The 25,141-nt window shown below is 41.2% G+C and overlaps 1 protein-coding gene across 2 annotated transcripts in view; it reads left to right on the forward strand.

The window, feature by feature from the left end:
• MANBA (mannosidase beta) overlaps nt 1-25,141 on the forward strand; it is a 91,592-nt gene that overhangs the window by 55,941 nt on the left and 10,510 nt on the right. For both annotated transcript variants that reach the window (XM_061585547.1, XM_061585548.1), the window contains 7 exons: nt 4,779-4,930; nt 6,816-6,933; nt 8,784-8,870; nt 11,135-11,302; nt 15,857-16,075; nt 18,847-19,011; nt 22,728-22,872. In XM_061585547.1, coding sequence (XP_061441531.1) covers nt 4,779-4,930; nt 6,816-6,933; nt 8,784-8,870; nt 11,135-11,302; nt 15,857-16,075; nt 18,847-19,011; nt 22,728-22,872 — 1,054 coding nt within the window. The remainder of the gene's footprint in view (nt 1-4,778; nt 4,931-6,815; nt 6,934-8,783; nt 8,871-11,134; nt 11,303-15,856; nt 16,076-18,846; nt 19,012-22,727; nt 22,873-25,141) is intronic.

Here is a 25,141-nt window from a genome sequence, read left to right on the forward strand (position 1 = left end):
AGCAGGTTTGATGGCTGTAATTTTTATATTAGGTTCTAGGCGGAGCCCCTCAGCGGTCCAGAAAGGCTCCGGCTACTTCCAGCTTTTGAGCTCCCTAGCCATAATAAAAATTAAAAAGGACGAAATACAGAAACAAAATAAGGCAATGCTTTTCTAGCATTTTTCTGGGCAAATGCACTAATTCAGTGGTTCCCAAACTTTCCCCTCCATGGGTTACTTGAAAATTGCTAACAGTCTTGGTTGGACCACCTGATGATTTTTCTCCTTGTTGTAGCAATTGTAATGTGTTGTGCTAGATGTTGCATGATTTTAATTGTATTTTAATAGTTGCTTTCTTATATTGTATTTTAATGTATTACAGCTTGCATTCCATACAATTCATATTGTAACACAATAAAATATAACATAAGAAATAAAAGAACCAGTAATAATACAATTTAAAGTCAATATCAATATGCAATGCGGAAGTACCACAGACCAGCTGAATGAAGCTCACAGACCACAGTTTGGGAACCCCTACACTAATTATTGAGGAAAATTCTCATTTTTGTACAATGTAACAGACTCGTTAGCCTATAGGAACATAGGAAGCTATCTTATACCGAGTTAGATTATTGGTTCATCTAGCTCAGTATTGTATACACTGACTGGCAGTGGCTCTCCAGGATTTCAGGCAGAGGTCTCTCTCAGCCTTACTTGGATATGCCAGGGATTGAATAAAGCAGGTGCTCTACCACTGAGCTATGGCATGTTCCAAAATACGTATATCAGTTACCAACAAAAAAAGTTTTTAACTAAGTCATCTCTCTTCTTTGCTTAAATTTGCAGCTCTAACCTGAGAGAGTGTGTGACATTTTGGTCCAATGCACACACAAAACAAGTTGCAAAACTTACCAAATGTCAAAAAATTAAGTGTCTAAATCTGAGCCCCCCTTTGAGCTTGTGGCCCAAGCCAGATCACACACTCACCCCGCAATTGGCCATAGCCCTAGATATTAGAAGATGGCACAAATTCTTATACCAGCAATTAGCTGTCACCTCTGCCTAGTACCTGCACTAACTGTCAGACTTGAAAAATTACAACTACTTTGAAATGCAAGAGGAAAAGGTGTTTCATTAAAATGTTTGCAGCTGTGCTTTCCAAATTCTCAAACTCATGCAATTTCTGAGCAACTGCTTGACATAGGAACCTTAGTACTTGGCACCTCTAATATGGATGTGCAGATAAAAAGGCCATGACTTTGATATGAACATGTACAGTGGAAGTTTTTACCAATGTTTAGGAAAGGTGTGTTGAACATTTATATATAAACCTAGCAAGATTTGAGCCACATCCTCTCAACTTTAGCATTTTTTAAAAAAACAGCTAACTTAAAGCACCCTTGTTAGTAACTTTGCAAAATATGAGAGTACATTTGGTGCTTGGGAAAGGCATGTGTCAGGCTGTGGAGAATAACTGTGATCTCCGTTCGTGGGCACAGTTCATCTTAGGTAGTGGAAAGTATTAATAAGTATATGATTTCATTTGGGGGGGAAAGAGGAACAGACTGCTGTGTATTGTATTTGACTTTTCCCCTAGTTAAAGGAAATGTTGGTGCTGTCCTAACTGTCAGCATAGTTGATAAGGCATACATTTTTTCACTACACAAAATTAAGCTAGTGGATCTGTTAATGATTTCCTGAAAAACAAGCTCTCTTTGTTGAGGAGTTAAAATGAAAAGCAGCTAGCTCCCATGAGCTGTTTAAAAATAGGAAGTTTAGATATTAGTTGCATCTCCCTTCCAAGTTCTAAAGACCTTTGAATGCAGTTGTTGTTGTTTAAAAAACAGAAAGGACTATGCAGTGTGTAGATCTATAATAATTTGAGGAATAACATATGTCCAAATAAGAATTAAAAAAATATTCATATGGATTGGAAATCTATCTGAGCAGATTAGTATTTAACTATTTATTTGTTCTCTTTGTATGCCTCTTTTCCACACAAATGTGCCCAAAGTGGCTCACAACACAAAAGAAAAAATGCATATCAATATAACATTACAACAACAGTCCAACAACTATTCAAACACAATATAACAATCCAAACAAAGAATTCATTTTGATAACATAAATGTGTTAAAAAAAACATTATAAAATATATTATCAGAACATGTGAACCAGAGTCAGGTATGAAAAACATTTCGGGTACAGTGAAATATCAACAAAAATATAAGCAGGAGCCAATTCTTCAAAGATGCCAAATGCTGGACATTTCTTCAAGCCTGAAGTAAAATGTTTTCCCTCCTCCTTTGGTGTAAAGGCCAGTGTTATGAGGCAGAAAGGGAGGGTTCCAGGAGAACAACAGCATGGGCAAACAGTTCACCTGCCCAGCTGAGTTCTGAGAAGAACCCTGCTGGATCAGACCAAAGGGTTGTCTAGACCACCATTCTGTTTCCTGTGATGGCCAACAAGATACCCATGGGAAGCCCAAAAGCAGGACTTGAGGAAAATAGCCCTCTCTGGCTGTTGTTCCCCAGCGACTGGTGTTCAGAAATAGGCTGCGTCTGATACTGGAAGTACTATTATAGTCGTCATAACTAGTAATTGGATTCATAGCATCCTCCATGAATTTATCCAATCGCCTTTTAAAGTCGTCCATGTTAGTGGCCATCATCGCATCTTGTGGTAACAAGTCTTAACTATGTGCTGTTTGAAGAAGTACTAACCTTTGCCTGTCCTGAATATTCTAGCATTCAGCTTCACTGGTTGACCTGAGTTCTTGTGCTGTGAGAGAGGGAGAAAAACATCTCTGTCCAGTTTCTTTGCACCACGGACAGTTTTATACACCTGTATCAGGTCCCCTGTTACTTGCCTTTCCCCCCTAAATTAAATAGTCCCAAAAGCAGGGAACCCAGGAAACAGCTTGTGCAGTCCAAAGCCAACCATAGCACTGACCAATTTTGTATTACTGGTTGCCAGATGCTTGACAGTCAACCTGTCTTTTGTACTTCTAGCAGTCAGCAAAAATGGAAAGTTACTGAGCTCTGGGTGGACTGAATTTGGCTCAATGGATTGCAAACAGTGCAAACCTGAGATAAGCCCTGCATGCTTCATATCTTTCTGAGCTCCAGAGCCACCTTGTTGTAAAGCAAGGCTTTTGAAGTTGCAGTGTAGCTTTTAACGCAACTTCAATACTCGCCCAGTTTAAGCTGCGTGTCCAGTTATGGAGAGTTATTTCCTGGAAGCCTATTTCCATGACAGGCAGAGAAAACACTTTGAAAGGCACGTAGCAAGCAGGTCAATGCTGCCCTTCAGGCTCCACAAGAAGCAAACGGGGGTTTCTTGTCCCCAATTTAATTTTGCATTGCTTTTACAGAGATCTGTGCAGATGGAATTTATTTTGAACAGGCTACGCCGATTTAATCCTACCAAAATATGGTCTGAGTACATCACTCTTGAGGTCTGCTTTTATGGCTCACAAAACTGGCACCATTTCCTGGAATGCTTAAGGAGCGGTTTTGCTCTTCCTTTCTCCAGAGCAGGGATGAGAAAGCTGTTGCCCTCCAGATATTGCTGGACTCCAGCTCCCATCAGCCCCAGCCAGCATGGCCAAAGACCAGGGATGATGGGAAATGGAGTCCAATAAACACCTGGAGGACTGCAGTGTTCCCCATCCCTGATCTAGAACAACTGGGCCGACTGCTTTGTTTGTTAATAGCACATTGCCATCATGGAATGGTTTAGTCTTACATGTTTAAAGAAATTATATTTATCTCCTCCCCCCATCCGCCCTCTTATTTTATGATGTGTTTGGCTCTTTTATATTTTAATTGTGTGTGGAGGGGAATGTGTAAGGAACCCCCTTTCCTAGTACAAACTTTCATACTGAAATGAAATCATGTTCCACTGATCCAGCTTCTCCTGGAAAGTTCCCAAAGGAAAATATTCCACACACCTCCTAGTTAGCTTGTCTTAGCTGCTGAGAATTTAAGAAGATCCCTGCTGGATCCAGCATCCTGTTCAGGTCCAACATCTTGTTCTTATAGTGGCCAACCCGATACTTACGGAAAGCCCATACGCAGGACATGTGCACAATAGCACTCTTACTGATTACTCACTCTAACAGCTATTTAGATGTGTAATTCTGATCAGAAGCAGAATTAGTGAAAACACTTGGGCCCTGTAAATCTGGCCTTGAATGTCTGTAGCCTCTTTTTATAAATATAGTTTGATTACAATCAGTGTTCAGTCTGTAGCGTCTTTAAACTTCTCAGTAATTACAAGCAGACTGTGTGGGTGTTTACAGCACTAATGTGTGCTGCCTGTTGGTGGTGTGTGTGTTTGGAGCAAAGACACTAGACTCTTCCAGTAATTTCCAGTTTTAAACTCCTTAAATTCAAATTGAATTTGCTCTGTGCACAAGAATTACTTTACTTGCAATAAGATTAAATTCTTATAATATTATTTACAGTACTTTTTTAGTGATGGTACTTACTAGTATGGAATACTATCACCTTTTTTTTTGCTGCCCATGGTAGCTATTACATGCTGACACCCATGGAAGTTTTATCAAGATATGAGTACCAACATCTCATTTTTTTAAAACAAACAAAAAAAACTTTCTATTTCTGTCTCTCCCTAGATATATGAAAAAAGGCAAACAATATACAAGAGATCGTGGATTTCCTAACTGATCTTGAAGGGAAAGGGTTTTTTATTCTATTATTTTAATGTCTGTAACTGCTATTTTAATGTCTTCAATTGCTATAAACCTATCCAAAATTTTAATTCCCCCTCAGGTCTATTTCCGAACAGTAGAACTTGTAGAGGAGCCCATTCCTGGGTCACTTGGTTTGAGTTTTTATTTCAGAATCAATGGACTCCCTGTTTTTATGAAAGGATCCAACTGGATTCCAGCCGATTCTTTTCAAGACAGAGTGTCCTCTAAAAAGTGAGTTTGTGTGGCTGGTTTTCAGACATTCTTATGGGTGCACCGGATATACCTTTGCTCATGGATACAGAGTAGGGTTTACCGGAATTGATTGTGACTATGAGAGTACAGCTCTTTTATAGACTATATCAATTGAGAATTCATGTAGAGATTGCTTCTTTGGAAGAGCCTCCATGTCAGAAGCTTCTTGCACATGGACAGTTAGCATGTCAGGAAGAAGGCTTCTAGCCTAGCCATCTGTCTCATATATTAGCTTTCCACATGCATGCAGATCTAGGGTGGTATTCAGTGCTAGTCCTATTCAGAGCATACCCATTGAAATTGATAGACATTATTAACTTAGGTTCATTAATTTCAATGGGACTCAGCTGAACACAACCCCTAGACATGAGCATACATTCAGATAAGTTATTTTCTCCTTCCCTGTGTGGCTTGTGAGTTTCAATAAGCTCTTGTGACCACTTCATACAGTCAAGAGAACAAACAACTGTACTATTCAGGCTGCAGGTATAGAGATTGCATGTTGAACAGTCTCCCATACATAAAAAAAGAAATTCTTGAATGTAAAAAATGAGCAATATCTGGCAAAAGGGTTCAGCTTAGCTTTCTCCGGTATGCTTTTTTATGTGCAGAGATGATTTTTTTAATGGGGAAACATTCAGAATGCAACCCCCAGACTGCTGCTGGGCGTATACAGTCCAGGAAAGGCTTTATTGTGTGATTCTGCTGTAGGTATAAATTGGCTCTGAAATAAACTAGCTCAGCTCCTGCTTCTGATACACACATGGAGCTTCCTTGCCTGCAGACTAGAGTTTCACCTTCCCCTCGATCATGAGGAGAGGGTTGCATTCTTAGTCTGGAATGGTAAAAATGAATAGGAAAGTTTACTCATGCAGAAGCTCCTGTGTGCATGTAGCACTCAAAAAGCTCTGAGCTGAAAAAATGAGAAGAACCTTCTAAACAAGGATAAGAAAATGTGGAATACTAAATTTTCTTACAGTGAATGACATATGCCACTACATTATAGTTCGCGGTGGGGAACCTCAGACACAGGGGCCAAATGCGTCTCTCTAGTCTCTTGCTCTTGCCCTTGGGACTCTTTCCAGGCCACGCCCCTTCCCCAGCCACACCCTCTTTCCACAAGTCACACCCCTCACTGGCTTTGCTTCACGTCCTCCTTGGGTGTTTTGGCTTGGCTGGAATGGATCCCTGAATCCCAATAATGCCTCTTGTTAGCCTAGATGGAGGATAGAGTGGGGTACAAAGGTAACATTTATATTAATTGCTGTGCCCACTTTTGCCCCCGAGAGGTTACCCAGAAGGGAGTGTGGCCTTTGGGCTGAAAAAGGGTCCCCACCCTGTTACAGATAAATGTGAAGGGTTTTTGTGTGTGTGCAAAACTGGGGTCTTTGTGGCAATAGTAATGGCTGTTCTGACAACTGGTATTCTCAGGAAGTGGTTAGGATAACTTACAGTGTCCAAAGATTGTAGGGAGCTGGGGAGCTTAGTAGAACGGTGTGTGAAGGAGTGGGAGTTGAAACAGTGGAAGAAGAGGTGGGCCCTCCCTTTCTGTCTGTGTGGGAGCTGTTGCTCCTTTTCCCTTAGATTTTGGTAGAAGCAGCAGCTGAGGGCAGATCCCTTCACAATTAAAATAAATCTGTATTCGCAGTCCCCTACTGCCATCAGTTCACTTTGGCTGACACAGTAATCTTGTGCAAGCCCTGTTGGACTGCAGGAAGGTTAGGCATGCACACTGTTTTAATATATTGTATGCTTTCAAGTGAAGTCCAGGTAGGTTTCCCCAAGCCTTTTCAGCAAGTAATACATGCGGTTTCACTCCAGTTATGGTTCTGCTTAAATGTTAATTTCCCCTGTATTTTGACAGGTTAAGACTCCTCTTACAGTCAACAGCTGATGCCAACATGAATATGCTCCGGGTTTGGGGAGGAGGCATATATGAACAAGATGAGTTCTATGATATCTGCGATGAACTAGGAATCATGGTAAAAAAACAAAAAAGCTATACTCGTGATCCATTATATTTAAAACTGACATATAAAATAGAACCGGAAATAGTTTTTAGTTTATTTTTTCTTCATTAATAACCTGTAAACTTGAAAAACAATTTTTCAAAACAACAACAGGTCACTATATTAAACATGTGCTGGATCAGAACAAGGTCCATCTGGTTCAGCATCCTGCTTGGCAGAGTGATACTGGTACACTTTTGTTCCCAGGCTGTGGTTTGTAGCAAAATTCTGTTACTGGAAAGGTGAGGGTAATTGAAGGGACCAGTATATTGCAAACAGGGGGTTATATTCTGTAATAGTTCCACAACAGTAGAATGGGGTTGAGAACTTGATAAGAACGAAGATGTGTTTGGGCAGAACTGATATCTCCTAACAATAAACATGGAAGAAAGTGAAACTAAATGAAAGCAACTGCTTTGACCCAAGTGGGTCTTGTCAAAATTACTAAACCGTATAGTTACGGAACATTCCTAAACGCCAACAGCATGTATCCCACATGATGTAATAGATACACATTCTAGTCTTGATTTCTGCCCCCAGGTAAACCTTGGCTAGCACAGTGGCTCCACTTTTGATGTCAGGCCTCTGTCTAAAGCACTCTCGGCCAACTTGGTGCCCTCCAAATGTTTTCGACTACAACTTCCATCAGTCCCAGCCAGCACCACCATGGTGATTGGGGCTGATGGGACTTGTGATGGCCACCAGATGTTTTGGACTACCAGGTTGGTGAATGCTGGTCTAAAGAATGTTTTGGTATTAGAAGCAATGTACTGACTAAGATAAAGAGTTCATAGATTGTAACTGTGGTTGTTCTGTCTTCTGAGAAGTGACTCAGCTATTACAGCTCCAGACACTTTAAAGGGTAGTCCAGGCACCAGTGGATAATGACATTTTCCTATTATTTTAAGTAATTCTTGCTTTAGAAGACAGGTTAAAAAACAACCCAGTTTTGGCTTGAGACCAAGCTCTGAAAGTTTCAGGTCCAGGGAAAGGTTGTGTACAAGCATAAATATGACTAGGAGGGGGACACCTGCTTCAAATTGCAGAGAAAGAATTCCTGCATAATCTTGACATATATGACCTATAAACACATGTTCCCAAGCTCTGATTGAACATGCAGCCAGGTAAAGCTTGATTCCTCACACGCACACACCCCGGATATCATCCAAGTCCAATGATTCTACTTGTTCTCTCTCTCACTCTCTCTCTCTCTCTCTCTCACACACACACACACACACACACACTCTCTCTCTCTCTCTCCATATAGCAAAACGCCTCCAGAAACAGAATGCAATCGTGGTCAGACAATAATCCCTAAGCCTTTGCTGATACCTTTTCGGGGTGGGGAGGGGCAAGACTCGTACAAGGCAAGTGGAAATTCAGCAGCAGAAGCCCCCTCTGCCTCCTTACTTCATCTCCATGCTGGAAAAAGCTGCATGTGTTTGAATGAGGTGGGGGGCGGGGAAGGTGGTAATGCAAAATGACCTTGGGATATTAAGTATATATAATCCTGTTGCCTGATTTTTGGAACTCCTTGGTGCCCTGAGCCATGGAACATTCTCCCCCACTGCCTGGAACACTCATGCAATTCCTTCCCTTTAATCAGTCCTACACATGTTTACTAAGAAGTAAGCTCTTTTATGTTCAGTGGGGCTTACTTTCAGGTAAATGTGCATAGGGCTGCAGAATTAATGTGCACAAAATCTTTTTTGGGGAGAAAAATCACAATCTTTTAAGTGATACAAGCTGGAAAATATGCAGTTTGTTTACATGGAGGAACTGGCTATTTCTTGACCTCTTTTGTTTTTCTCTTAATTCTCTAGATTTGGCAGGACTTTATGTTTGCTTGTGCCCTTTACCCAACTGACCTCAGCTTCTTAGACTCAGTAAGAGCAGAAATTACTCATCAGGTATGGCATTCAGTCTGGTAGGGCCAAGTGCCTAATTTTATACAAACTAGTTGTGACTAATAATCACACCATCTATCTGCAGTCTCTGTTATGTGTCACACTTAAGTGAGAGGCGACATTTTCCTAAGCACTCCCAATCAAACATTAGCTGGGCTGAGGGGGCTGGGATGGAAGTGCAAACTGCCGGCTATGGTGATCTAGAGCTCGTGTGCATGTTCACCTTCTCCCAAGGCCAGCTGCTTCTGCTTAGCGACTCTTCTCACCCCACTTTAGAATAGTTTGCCACCTGGATCCTCCTTCCCAGATTGTTCTGGGAGATGACAAGACCTACTATAGAAATTCTCCATTCAATCTCAGGAGTCCACAGGAGAAACTGTGCTGGAGGTTATGGCGAGCAAGAAGCATCATCTGAGGGGAAGCAGGCTTCCACAGTGATATGGTAACACACCTGGAAGCAGGGCTGTGGAGTCGGTATGTCAAACCTTCGACTCCGGCTCCTCTATCTTTCTACTGTCCAACTCTGACTCCTTCATAAATGGCAAATGTATATTAATGTATTAATATTAATATTAATTTTATTTTGAAGTTGGAGTCAGTACATTTCTACCAACTCCGACTCCACCCAAAATTGCTTCTGACTCCACGACTCTGACTCCACAGCCCTGCCTGGAAGTCCTTTCCAGAACCCTTCTGTGGTACCACCCTCTTGCGTCTTTCAATCCCCACCACTTTCATGAAACCTGTGTCTTTGCCACTTAATTATTATCCCTAGCTGAAACAAAAGTTCAGTTATGCATGAATGCGTTTAGCATCCCCCTCCTTTTCGCTTTCATTCTTCCTTCTTTCCCTGTCATCTGTTCCTCAACCTGGTGCTCTCCAGTTGTTTTGAACTACAACTCCCATCATCCCCAGCCAGCAAGGAGTCCAAAACATCTGGAGGGCACCACGTTGGTGACGTCTGCTCTGTTTTTCTTGTTGAAATTTTTCTTGCAAGTTAATCGGGGCAAGGATTTGTCTTTTATTATTATATTTAAGTTAGGTTACTTTGTGAAGCACCTTGTACATTGAGGGTGCTGGATAAACGCACACACACACTGCCTGACCTGAATAAACATGGCATAAGAATGTTTGCTGATTAATCTGTATGAGCGAACATTTAATAGTGTCATCATAGGTATCAAAAGTATGCCAATGTAATTCTGAGCTGGCAGTCTTGGCTCTTTTACCACCATCCCTGGGTTTTCGCCATTACTATTGCTGATCGCTTCCTTCCCTTTCAGTTCTTTCCATCTTATCTTCTGGTTTGCCGAGCTTGACAAGCGATGGGTCTACAACTAGTGGAGAGGCTGGTTGCAAGGGTGCTTTAAACACAAGGTGGAGAGGGGAAGCCCCCACCCATCTTTCTTTTCCTGCCTTCCTGGGTCCAACAGCAACACTGGTGGAAATCCCATCCAGCACAGGCAGGCTCTGGGACAGGAACATTAATGGTTGTTCTTAAACTGGAATTGGAAATCTTTAGGTGTGATCCCTGTGATCTGCTGGATCATAGAATCAGGCCATAAAATATCCTTGAGCTCAAGTATTGTGTTCTGAAGGCATTCCTTCAGAACAAGAGGGAGCTCAAACTTGTGCCAGATAATCCTGACTTGACATTTTTAAATTTTGTTCAGGTTAGGCTTATCAGAAGGAAGTTTGAACTTCCTCTTTGCCTTGCTGTGAGTAAATACTGTAGTTTTTGGCTGGTGCAGTGAGAGTGCCCTCTTCTGTTTTCCCCTTCAAGTATGGAGCTAAGAATGTAATTTTTAACTGGTCCTAGAGCCATGTCACATGTTTTGTTGTTTAGGCATGTAAACCTAAACTGGGCTAGTTTTGTATTTCCTGGATCCCTTGTAAAGCTGAATCCACTTCAAAAGCCAATATCATTTTAAATTGTTTCTGATTTGCAGATTTGTTAAGACACTTGGTGATATTTATTATTATTATTATTGCATTTATACCCCATCTCTCCTTTAAAGAGCTCGAGGTGGCATACAAACATGGTTTTCTCCCTCCCAGTTTTATCCTCACAACAACCCTGTGAGGTAGGTTAGGCTGAGAGACAGTGGCTGGCCCAAGGCCACCCAGTGAGCTTTATGGCTGAGTGGGGATTTGAACCCTGGTCTCCCAGGTTCTAGTCCAGTGTCCTTTACCTGTTATCACTTCTGACTTTATCCCCTTTTTTTTAAAAAAATGCAAATGTTGAAAGATTTTGCTTTTCTTCTCAGGTAAAGAGGCTAAAATCTCATCCATCTATCATTATATGGAGTGGTAACAATGAAAACGAAGCAGCAATTGCAGGCAACTGGTTCTCCATTCCACGTGCAAAGATGCACATTTATTTCAAGGATTATGTCACACTTTATGTAAAGAATATCCAAGAGATTGTTCTTGCTGTAAGTACTGTTTTTCAGAAGTCTATGAAGGGTTGCACTTTAAGTTCTGAATTGCTGATTTTCTGCTTTTTGTTTGAAACGAGTGGGTAGTCTGCATATGTTGCAGGCAAATCTTAACATTAAAGATGCACCAAGCAAAATCTGGAAACATCTGTCCTCTGTGACTGTCTACTGATGTGCTCAAATCAGGCCTAACAAACATTTTTTATTTTCTATATTTTCTCTACATTTGTGATTCTTATGCAATATGTGTATTAACATACTCTCTAGTTTTTAATTGCCTGCTTATATATTTACAGGTAAACATATGAGCTTGTTGTGGGTGCATCATTGTTTGCTGTACTAAATGCTGCAGTAATAAAGGGTGGTTGGGAATGTGCCAGGAATCTCCAACTGATCAGTAATTCTTTGGCACATGGCCAACCTGTGTCCTTGACTGCTTGAAGATATAGGTCTCTTCTTCATATTTTACAGAATTTAGCTCTGGATATCAATTTGCATGTCACAAGCATTCTTGCCAGGTAAAATGGACAGAAAGAAATGTAGAGAACAGATCTCTCTCTCTCTTCCCCCCTCACATATACCCACCAAGTTCCCAAAATTGTGCCATGCAACATTTATAGTCAGCAAATAATTTATCCACTTATGTGCTGATGCCCAGATCAATCATGACACCCCCACTAACACACAAAAGTGCATATTCACATATCTGCTTTCTTCCAAACTTCCTTTTTTGAAAGGGCAGTAGAGCATCCACTTTGCATGTAACAGTTCAATCCCTAGCAACTCCAGAAAGGGCTGGGAAAGATTCCTGTCTAATGCACATATATTTTCAATCTCTGCAAAACAGTTCAGCGTAGTGGTCCCAAGCTGTCCATGTGGCTGATGGGGACCGAGATAGAATTGTGTATTCTGAATGGCTGGCTTTCCAAAGTGAGCACAGGGTATCTCCAGTGGAAAAAGGGTCTACATTCAACTGGGACACTTCAGGTGCTCCGTGTTAAGTGTGGTAAGCTGCCATATTGATGTGTCGTTAAATCAGGGATGGGGAACCTGTGGCTCTCTAGATGTTACTGGACTACAGCTCCTATCATCCTTGATAATTGGCCATGCTATCTGGGGCTGATGAGTGTGGGTGAATGTGCACCGGTGGAGGTGTGGGAATGTTAGCGGGTGGGCAATTTGTTTGGAATCTTATTTTATGGGTTTTGATTTTGGTTTCCTTTATTGTTTTATATACTATATTATTTAATTTTGTTTGATTTCCTTTGCAAAGTGCTTTGCATGTCCACACTACAGCAATATCCAGAGGGCCGCAGGTTCCCCATCCCTGCCTTCAATGAAACTAGTCAAAATGACCTACCTGTTAGTTTTCAACTTTAATGCGGAAAGCAAATAGATTTGCATTTATCCATCTGTGAACATTGCTCTAGAGGAGCATGATCTGCAATAGCTACTGCTAGCTATTATGAATAATTATTCAATGTAGTTGATAATAGAATTTCTTGAGACACTTCATAAAAGCACATAGGAGATGAAATCATCCTCTGAAGAGTTTATGATCAGTCATGGAAACTGTGATGCATTGGTAACGGTGTTATTTTTTATCTGGCTTACTTCAGTCTCCCAAATGTTATTGGAGTGCCTCCACTGTCATGAAACCTAAACATAATTGATAAGCTGCTAACTGGAAAACAGGATCCTCTTCTTAACTCATCATGTCCTTGGGTACCAACCTGATAACTTCGTCACAATCCTCACATGGATGCAACTGCTTTTGAGAAATCTGTGTTTTAATTGAACAGGAAATGTACATTTTACTTGTTCTTCTAGATCAAGCCAGCATAACTTGTGTGCACCTTTTTATGGTTTGTTTTTTTGGGGACAGTCCTAAGCAGGTAACCAAAGAGGAGGTTTCCATATATGGTAGAAAGGCTATATTTGACTTGTTAGGTCACAAGCTGTGCAGGCCTGTTCTAAATGTACATGCTTATTGTTTTGTTTTTGTGTTTGAATCTCCACAAAATGCATATGGAAGAAAATCCATATGGCTGATTGGCTCTGATGTGCAATTTCAAGGATGATTTGCAGTGCAAAAGTTTTTGTTCTCTATGTGGATGCCTTCCTTCAGTTCTTTCACCCAATGGTTGGTGGACCAGCACTTGTTTGCAGAGAGCTTTGCATGTTGGAAGGTTGGGTCTCTGATCCATCTGTAGCAGCCTGGAAGCAGATACAAGTTTCTGCTTGTTGATCTTCCTTATCTACCTATGTAGGAGGCGTGTCAGAGGTGGTGGTGGTTGGAATGGCCTTGGATGCATTCTTCATGCTACGTTTGTAGTGTTCTATCCTGCCTAAGAGATGAGTAGCAATATTTAGTGGAGGAGAGAAGCGAGCATCAGAATTTTGTCCTCCTCCTCCCTCACACTTTCCTAGCATAAGAAGAGCCCAGCTGGATTAGGCCAAAGGGCCATGTAGTCTAGGACCTTGTTCTCAGTGGCCAACCACATGCCTATGGGAAACTTACAAGCAGGACCCAAGTGCAACAGCAGTCTTCCCACCTGAGATTCCCAGCAACTGGTGTTCAGGGACATACAACCTTAAACAGTGGCAGTAGAGCCTAGCCATTGTGTCTAGTAGCCATTGTTAGCCTTATCCTCCATGAATTTGTCTAATCTTCTTTGAAAGCCATCTACATTAGTTGCCCTTACTACCTCTTGCAGGAGCAAATTTCATAGTTTAATTATGAACTGTGTGAAGAAGTATTTTCTTTGCCTGTCCTGAATCTTCCAGTATTCAGCTTCATTTGATGTCCCTGAGTTCTAGTATTAAATCTCTCTTACCTGCCTTTTCTCTAAACTAACAAGCTCAAAATGTTGTAACCTTTCCACATAGGGGAGTTGCTCTGTTCCCTTGATCAACAGATGATGAGAGCTTATAGCATCGTATAGGCAGGGGCTATGTGGATGTGAAGCCTTTTCTTCTCTATGTTGCCAGGAATGATTCATGTATAAATCATTAGTATTGCTGCTGTTCATGTTTCTTGCCAGCCTCTCAGGCAAGGGGAATTGATCATGGCCCTTTGCATATGGTCAGGCTCTGTTCATATGGGGCTGCCCAAATCACATAGTTACTTGCTAAGTGACCTACCCATGGATGCCACTTTGGGGTGTACTGTACAGATGGATTAGAAATATCCACAAGCAGAAAAGTTTATCTACATCTAGGCTACTCTTGCCAGATCAGGGATGCAACTTTTTGCAATGCCAAGCCCTGTGCAATGCCATGTGATCTGAGCTCCACTTGATAATGGGAAGATAGGTGCGTATTTTGTGTGTGTGTGTGTTAATGTGGGTATTTGTGTCTTTGTATGTGGTACTGTATGTATTGGGTCTTTTAGGAAGCTGCCTTATACTATTGTTCCATCTAGCTCAGTATAGTCTACGGTGACTGGGAGTGACTCTCCAGGATTTCAGACAGGAAACAGAAGACATTTCCAGCCCTACTTGGAGATACTGGGGATTGAACCTGAGACCTTCTGCATGCAAAGCAGATGCTCTACCACTGAGCTATGATCTTGCTCCTTTTGCTGCTTGGTATGAAGCTCTCCTTTGCTTTAGAAGCAAAGAATCTTACCTTTTAGATGGATAGAAGTCAACTTCTATTACTGAAGTGGAGAACAGACTCTGGGGAGGTTCAGCACAACAGCAATGAATAAGCTAGCTGTGGTGAAAGGTGATATTTTGGGGAGTGGTAGAGGGCCTTTTTGGTGGTGGCACATCAGTTGTAGAATGTTCTCCCCAGAAAGGCTCACCTTAATCTGGTGCCCACATTACGGTCATTTTGGCACCAGCTGAATACTTTTTTTATCTTCCCACTTCCTTTAACTCTAAAATATTTTCAATCTTAAAACGTTTGTGGTACTTTGTATTGATGTTGTTTGCTGCTGCTGCTTTTATTCAAATTTCACATTTTGTTTTATTCTTTATATGGTTTTAATTGTTTTACTATAAACTGTCCATAGTAGTTGGGCATATATAAGTATAAATATGTATGAAAATAGTGGTATCTCTGCAACCCGGAAGAAAGACATATGGACTATCCTTAACACATGGGAAATGACTGTGTACTCATTGTCTGCAAAGACCTTGAGAGTCTGTCTACCGAATCAGTTTTGCTTTCTGATGGAAGCTGACTATACATTTTTTTCCTAAAATGTGCATATTTTTCCTCATATGCCATGCGCAGTGGTTTCCTTAGTACTTGTCTCATAGTCTGGAGGTAATATTTTTCTGAGCAGATTGCTTTCTTTGAATGCTGAGGATTGTTTCTTGCAGCTGAGTATGATTCCAGGAAACAGATATTTATTTTGTGTTAGCAGAGCAGAATTCATCCAGCATAGTTAGAAAAAAAGCAGTGACTCATTCACCAATTCAGAATCTTTTTTATTTGCTTGCTTTTCAACTCAAGTCTGTCATAGCTTTTTTAAAAAGGATGGAAATCCTTTATTATCTCTTAGCCCCATTTCATGTATTGTCTTGTGTTTTTTAAACCTAGGAAGATGAGACTCGCCCGTATATTACTTCCAGCCCTACCAATGGTGTGGAGTCGGCCAAGGAAGGCTGGCTGGCCCATAATCCTTATGACACTCATTATGGAGATACTCATTACTACAACTACCTGAGTGACTGCTGGGATTGGACCACCTACCCCAGACCACGGTTTGCCTCGGAGTATGGCTTTCAGTCCTGGCCTTCCTTCAGTACCTTAGCACAGGTAAGAATTTTGATCCTTTCCCTCTGTTGCAAATTCTTTGAACATAAAAAGGACCTTTTTGGATCAAACAGTTGTTGATTTCCCCCACCCCAGAGCAAATATTAGTTCTTGGGACCAGTTTACTTAAGGGATTAACTAGCCCCTTACATGCCTATTCAGTTGTTTTCATATATGGCACTTGCACTTCTACAAGTGCCACATAATGCCTGTTCTGTGTTTGTGAGGAGTCAGTCCTTTAGTCTGTCAGCACGTGTGCTTTGGAACTCCCTGCCTATTGACATTAGGCAGGCATCCTTGCTACGCCGTTTTAGACACTGAAAACTTAACTTCTTTCAGCAAGCCTACTGAGACATACAATTTTTAGTTACCTACATTTGTTTTAATTGGTTTTATCTTTGTTTTTAATGATGATGGTCTTATATGTGTATTTGTTTCTAATTTGTTTGTGGATTTTATTTTTAGTTTTATTTGTGTGCCCCTTAGAGAAGTCTTTGATCAAGTGGTTTATAAACTTTCTAAATAAATAAATAGAGGGATGTTCCTCAGGACCACAGCAGGGGAGAAGAGAGTTACATTCCCTCTCTGTGCCTGCTCTGACTCCCTTAATTATCATCCCCTCCCACTATACAATTTGTGTTTAACCTCCCCTCCCCCTGCACATTAAGGGCCCCTCTAGACTGGTGTTTTATTGTGGATGCATTCTGAAGCATGTTCTTGGCACAATAATAATTCTGCTTCATTAGTTGTTCTGTGATGCTTCTCCAGTGCTACCACATTATTGAACATTTGCAGTATAAAAAGTTGCAGAAAGTTATAGGATGTGCATTGACTGGAAGTGAAGTAGTAGGACTGCCCCAAAACTTTTGCAGGTGCAAAGAGTATTGAAAGCAGGATTGTGTATGACCACCCCAATAGTATCATGATCACAAATAATCATAAATGTATAATAAAAAGGGCCCTGTATGCAAAGGTTGCTGTAAGTCTGTTGATTCCAGTAGCAGAATGATGCACAAATTCAGTATTGCTAGTAAGCCTACAGACATTACTGCCCTGCAAAAAATGTTTAGTCACCTGCTTGCCCAGGCATAGCTATGTCTGCCATTTGTGGCCTGCAAGACAAAAAAGATTGATGTCATAAATGAGTTTTGCAAAGCTCCCCTGTCTGGTTGCCTGCAGGCAGTTCGTACAATCACATGGCTACTGTCAAGTCTGCACAGGGCTTAACTTTCTCCAGTTGAAATCAGTGGAACTTAGAAGTGTTTAAACGCCAGCAAGATTGTACCAATTTAAAATGAGCTGTGTGGGTTTGTAGTTGTGTAAAGTGCTTTGCAAGACTGTCTGAGAACCAAGTTCCACATGTGTATTATGGCACTGAAAGCTTGAGTTGATCTGAGTAATTTCCTTTCCTGGAAGGAAATGTATCATTTGAGTGTACTAAACAACCAGAGTGTAATTACCTGACAAAAGAACGTTTGATCAGAAGACAAGAATTCCCATTCCTGGCTCAGGGCGTAACACAGAGAACAACAGGCAGTCTTTTATTTCATTGAAACAAATGAGACATATACCTGTAGTAAAGCACTTAAGTATCACCTTTTTGGGGACAGTGTGTCTCATCGCCAGTTGGTTCTGTCTTTAACTTGTCCTTATCCTTTTGCTTTTGACAAATTGCCTCTGCCCAAGATGCTTTTCTACAGGACTTTGCAATAATAATGATGATGATAATGATGATAACAATAAATATAAATATTCCAAAGAGCTTAAGGCCATGTACATGATTCTCCCCCTTCATTTCATTCTCACAACAATGCTGTGAGTTAGGTTGGGCTGACGGACAGTAACTGGCCCAAGATCACCTAGTGATTTGAACCTGGGCCTGTTCTGTACTAGCACATACTAGCACATAAAGGACAAGTTCATGGGTGAAAATCAGGGGTGGAGAATCTTTTCTAGCCCAGAACCGCATTCTCTTCTGGGCAACCTTCCACAGGCCAGTGGTGGGTGTAGTCAAGGCAAAAGTGGGTGGAGCAATGGATGTGAATTTTACTTTTATACAGTGGAATAGTTTCTACACACACTCACCCCTCTCTGTTCTCCATCCAGACAAACAAGAGGCATTATCAGAGTTCAAGGACACATTACAGCCAGGCAAAACCATTTGGGGTAAGAACAGGGCCAGGGAGGAGTGTGGCCTGAGGAAAAATTCCAGAGGCCAGACAGAGGTGTATTTGGGCTGCAGGCCTTCCACCCATAGACTAAATGGCCATTTGCTATGTTCTTTTTTGATTTGTACATGTATACATTATCTGCATGCAGGCTTTTACAGCTTTGAGATTTCAGACTTTGCTCAAAGCATATTTAGATGGGATATATGCTAGAATATCTGTAAATCATTGCTTATGTATTTGTGGCCGGGGAAGGTGGAAGATGATGTTGTTCGTTATGTACTGTATTGCTCCCTGTATAATTCTCCTAGGAATGGAATTCCCAAGAGGATTCTTCAAAGAGAGTTTCCTTCTTGAAGAGTAAGGAGAAAAAAATGTTACTTGCTGATGGAAGGGGATAAATGCACCGCATATAAGGTTTTTATGTTTGCTTTAGCAGCGAAACAGATTAGACAAAATTTCATTGTACAATATGGGATCCTGGGGATGATTTAGGCTAAGATGTACCTCAATACTCTTCGCATTTTTGTGACGACCAATGTTTTTTAGCAAATAAATTTTGCTGTCTGACTATGTGTATACATTTTGTTTTCTTTTTAACCACAGGTATCATCCGAGGAGGACTGGTCTTACACAAGCAACTTCTCCCTGCATCGGCAGCACCATGCTAAGGGCAACGACCAAATGCTTCAACAGGCAGGCCTCCATTTTAAGCTGCCACAGGAAACAAACCCCCTCAAGAACTTCAAACATTTAATCTACCTCACTCAGGTAAGTATTTTTCAAAATCTTAGACGTTTTAAATAAATAAATGAAGCCACAATCATGGTTGCATATACAGCACGTATTGCAGAGAACCTGGTACAAAATTGTGAAAATTGTGTCAAGTGTTCGAATTACACAGTAGTTAATTCCTGAGCCAAACAACAGAATTTAAAATTACCTTTGGGCTCCTTACCCCTACACCCCTTATGGGAAAATGCATGTGCACTATCGCTTATAAAGTGTGATCTGGCTGTTTTTCTTTGCTTTGTGAAAACAGATTGTGCATATGCTGGTTGTCAGGTCTGTGTATACATGGTGAAACATTAACTTAGCACTGCACACACAATAGTAAAAATATATTTTCCTATCAAGGGATTATGTTTGTGCTGTGAGAATATAATGTATGAAGCTGTCCGTTAGAAATTGCTTGAGAAACCACTTGTGCTTACCCGCAACAGCTGATGACCTCAAAAGAGTTCTTGAAAGACTTTGATTTTTATCTATAATATTCTGTTGATGGTGGTATGATGATGGTTTGATTCCCTTCTCACACAGTCTATGAGGATTGCTAAATCGAGATGAGGTAAGGCTCAGTAGTAGATCATGTGCTTTACATGCCGAAGTTCCCAGGTTTGTTTGTCTGTTTATTTAAAATATTTATTTTACCACCCTTCGTTATCAAACTCCAGAGCAGTTTACAAAACGTATTAAAACAATATTATACAAAATCATCAAAGGTAGGTATTAAAATCAGCAAATGCTTGATGAAAGAAATCGGTCTTTAACAGATAATGAAACACAATTAAGGTCGGCACCTGTCAAGCTACAGGAGAGAGGCTTTTTAGTTTAGAAAAAAGGTGAGTTGGGGGGATGACATGATAGAGGTGTATAAAATTATGCATGGTGTGGAGAGGGTGAACAGAGAGACTTTTTCAGGACAGACAAAGGAAAGTACTTCTTCACGCACTGAATAGTTAAACTTTGGAATTTGCTCTCACAAGGTGTAGTGATATCAACTTGGATGGCTTTAGAAGAGGATTAAACAATCTCATGGAGGATAAGGCTATTAATGCCATGATGGCTAGGTTCTACCTTCACTGTCAGAGGCAGGATGCCTTTGGATACCCCGTTGCTGGAGATCACAAGTAGGGACAGTGCTGTTGCACTCACGTCTTGCTTTTTGGCTTCTCATAAGCATCTGTTGGGCCCCTGTGACAACAGAGCACTAGACTAGACGAGCCTTAGGCCTGATTGAGCAGGACACTTCTTATGCTCTATTGAGAGAACTCCAAAGGCTGGGCACACAACAGAAAAGGCCTTCCCCCTGATTTCAGTGGAACAAACAGGACAGCCTATCTGAAGATCTTTGTGACTGGGCAGACCTGTATGGGAGAACGCACTACCTCCAGTAACCAGGTCCCAAGTAGTTTAGGGCCTTATATGCTAAGAACATCACCTTGAACTTGACCTGCTAACATATTCAATCAAATAGGTCCAGTCTCTGGCATCTCCAGGTAAGACTGGGAAGTCTGAAACCCTGGAGAATTTCTGCCTGTCATTGTAGATGGTACTGAGCTCAATGGCTCAGTGCTGCCCTCGGCTCCTACTGGGGCGGGATATAAATCTAATAATAATAATAATAATAATAATAATAATATTGGTCCAATGGTCTGATGATGTAAGGCAATTACCTATGTTCCTATGACCCTACCACCTTAATACTCCATTTCTATCCCATCCTTCAGGATGACATAACAAGATTATTTTTTCCTCCCTCAGGTTATTCTCACAACCTGTAAGGAAAGAATCCCCGAGTGTGGTTTTGAACCTGGTTCTTCCCAATCCTGGTTCAGAACTTTAAGCGCTACAACACCCTGGTTCTGTTTCTTACTAGAGAACCTTACTACCTTTTCTGTGGTGATGCCAGCACTGTGGAACTCCCTCCGCTCTGAAATAAGGCAGGTGTCGACTGTGATGTGCTTTCGGAGCCAGCTTAAGACATATCTACTTAGCCAGGCCTTTGCTGACTACTCGTTCCCAGTTTGGAATAATATATATTGCTGTCTACAGTGGGTGTAGTTTTATAGTGGTTTATAATTTTTAATATGTATTGCATTTGCTTATATTTTGTGAACAGCTCTGGTATTATTCTAATGAAGAGCAGTATATAAATATTTTAAAATAAAATAAATAAAATGGGTGGCTAACCTGTGGCTCTCCAGTGTGACTTCAGCTCCCATCAGCCCCAGCCAGCATGGTCTATAGTCAGGGATGGTGGGGGTTGTAGTCCCATAATATCTGGAGGGTAATAGTTTAGCCACCCCTCCTACAGCATGTGTTGTTCCCCACTCCCACCCCCCCAAATTTCAGCATGCAGCCATAGCTACTTTAACAAGTAGTCTATACTGTACAAACAACAGCTCATATGGTAAAACTGTTGCTACACTGTACCAGTTCAGACTGCCAGTGCATTTGTATGCATGTGTGTTGAAAGTCACATGTTTAAATACTTCCACCAGAAAATTCTGCACATAAGTAAATGAGATGTCGGGAAAGAATTCTAGCTTAAGCCATGGGCACAGACTTCCCTGTGGTGGCACCTTGACTGTGAAATTTCCCCATAAATATTTCCTTGGTGCCTACCCCAAGTGAAAACTCTTCTATTTTTCTCAAGACTTTATTAAGTGATATTGTGATCTACTGTTCTGTTGCTGCTGTTAGCCTTTGTTTGACTTGTAGGCTTTTAGATGGCGTCATACTTATTTATTTATAAAAAATATTTATAAATCACCCGTTCATATAAAATATCAAGTTAGTTTACTGCAATACATACAGGTACAATACTGAGCTTTTCATAATCTTTTATCTTGAATTGTCAGTCACCTTGAAGATCTTGTGGTGGAAACGTGTAGTACAATAAATAACCTTTTCCCTGGTATCCTAGTTTTGAATTTCTGGAGGGTTAGTCTGTTACAGCAAAAACAACAAAAAGTCTTTCAGAGCTCAAAGACTACCCATTTTTGTTGTGGCATAAGCTTTTGTGGGCTGGAGCCCACTTCAGCAGATGCATGGAGTGTGATCCTCAGTTGCCAGGGATATGGGTATAAAGGGGAAGGGGAGAACTGTAAAGGCCAGAGTCAACTGGCAATGAGATGCAAAAGCACTAATTCAGCTAGAGTTTGAATGGATGCAAAATGACCCTTGTCAGTATTAGTAGCTAGTAATTAGACACTCACCGTAGCATTGTGGAGTAAAGTGACAATAGAATTGGACATTAAATTTATTCACACATTTTGTTGTGAAAGGTAATTTTGCATACATTTAAACTCTTACTGATTTGTCACTGACTGCATTTTTCCATCCCATTGCCGTTTAACACCAGCCTTTATATTCCCTGTCCCCTTTTATACCCATATACTTGACCACTGAGGATCATGCATCTGATGAAGGGAGCTCTAATCAATGAAAGCTTATGCCATGAGAACATTTGTTAGTCTTTAAAGTGTCAGAAGACTCTTTCTAATTTTGAATGTGTATTTGAGTGACATCTTTTTTAAAGGAGCATTTGAATCATGCAAGCTGCCACTTACAAATTGAAGTGGTACAATCCAGGAAAACTTTTACTATATGATCTGCTGTTTATGCAGACCAGTCCCAGATATTTCACAATTCATGAAAACTTAATACTGATATTATACTTTTTTTTGGGGGGGGTGATTTAGGTTATGCAGGCTCAGTGCATAAAAACAGAAACGGAGTTCTATCGTCGCAGCCAAAGCGAGATAATCAGCGGGGAGGGACGAACCATGGGCGCGCTGTATTGGCAACTCAATGATATCTGGCAGGGTCCTTCCTGGGCTTCTTTGGGTAAGTCTTCTTAGGCCAAAGCAAGATTTGGGCTCCCTTAAAATACATGCTTTATTTTTATGAGGGTGGTATCCAACAAAGTAGTTCCATTCATGCAAGGATTTCTGTTTGCACAATGGAACTTCCCCTCCTCTCTTCTCCTCTCCCCACTTATCCCCTGCACCCTCTTCAAATCTGTTCTGGAGGGTTGGGGGTGTACAGGGAGAGGAGAGGAGGAGGACGTTCTGTTGTGCAGTCAGAAGTTCTTGTGCTAACGGAGCTACTTCATTAGACACCACCCAAGGTCTTCTCAGCTTTAGTCTGGCACTGGAAATTCTCTAGTACAAATTAACAGTGAACTTGCAGCATTTTGTCAAAGGCCTTATAACACACTAATCTTTTTAGCCACTTCAGGCCAAATAATCTAGCAGGATGACATGCAGGCTGAATTAGCTCTTCCTGGGACACAAAGGAAACAGAGCTGATGAAGACATGCCCCACGCCCCACCCCCAGCAGCAGCTGATGTTGTAGGAGCCAGACTTTAACATCAAGCCTTATCCCAGGGGTAGCCAATGTGGTGCCTTCCAGATGTTGCAGACAACCTGTCATTGTCCCTGGCCATTGACCATGTTGGCTGGGGCTGCTGGGAGTTGGGCTACAGAATATCTGAAGAGCACCGCATTGGCTACCCCTTGGATAAGGCTTGATGTTAAAGTCTGGCTCCTACAACGTCAGCTGCTGCTGGGGGTGGGGCGTGGGGCATGTCTTCATCAGCTCTGTTTCCTTTGTGTCCCAGGAAGAGCTAATTCAGCCTGCATGTCATCCTGCTAGATTGCTTCTTTGCAAGGGAAATAAATTAGGAGATAGTAAAAACCAAGCCTTTAATTAAGTCTTAGATTTAGCCTTTGCTGTCATACAGGATGTCATTATTTGGTTTGAACGGTCTCTTCCTTTCTGGAGATATTTAATAATTGTTGAAAAATTAAAGAAATATCAATTTAAATTAGTGCTTGACTGTCTGAGAGACTCTTACAAATTGTCATTTTTAAAAGTATGAATACCAAGACGTTTCTGACTTCTCAGCTGCGCCCAATTCTGTAGCAGTAGATTAAGATGATTCAGTGGCCCAGTTTGCACAATCATATATTGACTTAGAAAACTGAAATATGCACAAGTCTTTTGCCCCTTTGCTCCTCCCTTTGTGCAAGCTGCAAGTAAACCTGGAAACCACTAATAAACCATCATTTTCTGTTTCTGTGAACCAGGAAGCTATGGTTACCGGCTTTGGAACAGGCCAGGATATTAAACCAACTTCCAACAAGATGACATGGTAAACTATGGTTGATTAGAGGCTTCCTATTTTAATTGTGGCAATAGCCACCTTCAAATACTTGAAGGGCTCAAATTTGTTTTCCGTTGAGTAGGACCCAAACCAATGGGTTCAAATTACAAGAAAAAAAGATTCAGATTAAAGATTAGGAAGAACTTCTGGTACTTCAGAACTTCAAAGATGTTTGACATTGGAACAGACTGCCTTGGAAGGTGAAGGATTCTCCTTTGTTAGACTTTTGTGAGCACAGACCACCTGTTAGGAATGCTGTAGTAGTGGATTTCCTCTATGGGCAATGAGTTGGACTAGATGCCCTTTTAAGATGCCTTCCAACTCTTATTCTGAGGTTCAGCTTCAGGAATATGGTCATGACATGCCCCCACAGGAATACTACCAGCCTTTTTTCTGACTTTCCAGCCTTCTTAAAAAAGAAAGGAAATGGGTGTGATCCATCATTCGCATGCTAGGAATGCCCTGTCCCTCCACAACCCACAGCAGGAAACTATGGGCACGCACCTATTGGAAACAAAGCAGTATGTCTGTTCCAAAGCTCATGCGGGCACAAACAGTATTGAAAGTGAGATTCCGTATAACCACACATCATGAGCACAGATAATCATGAATGCACAATAAAAGGGTGTGTGGAGCTGAGCTTGGAAAAGTTACTTTTTTTAACTACAACTCCCATCAGCCCAATCCAGTGGCCATGCTGGCTGGGGCTGATGGGAGTTGTAGTTCAAAAAAGTAACTTTTCCAAGCTCTGGTGTGGAGGTGCCCTAATAAATACATGATACAAAACTTAAAAGAACAAGGTGGAAGGGAGCAGGACAAATAAGCAAGTGCAGGTACCAACTCCTGCATAATGCTACAGAGAGGGTACTTTGCCAGTTGGGATGGGCAGTTCAGGAGTCACCTTTAGAGGAGAAGCAGCCAAATGCCAGTAGGACTTAGCCAGGCCA

Source organism: Rhineura floridana, chromosome 9, assembly GCF_030035675.1.
Source record: "Rhineura floridana isolate rRhiFlo1 chromosome 9, rRhiFlo1.hap2, whole genome shotgun sequence".
Taxonomy (NCBI): Eukaryota; Metazoa; Chordata; class Lepidosauria; order Squamata; family Rhineuridae; genus Rhineura; species Rhineura floridana.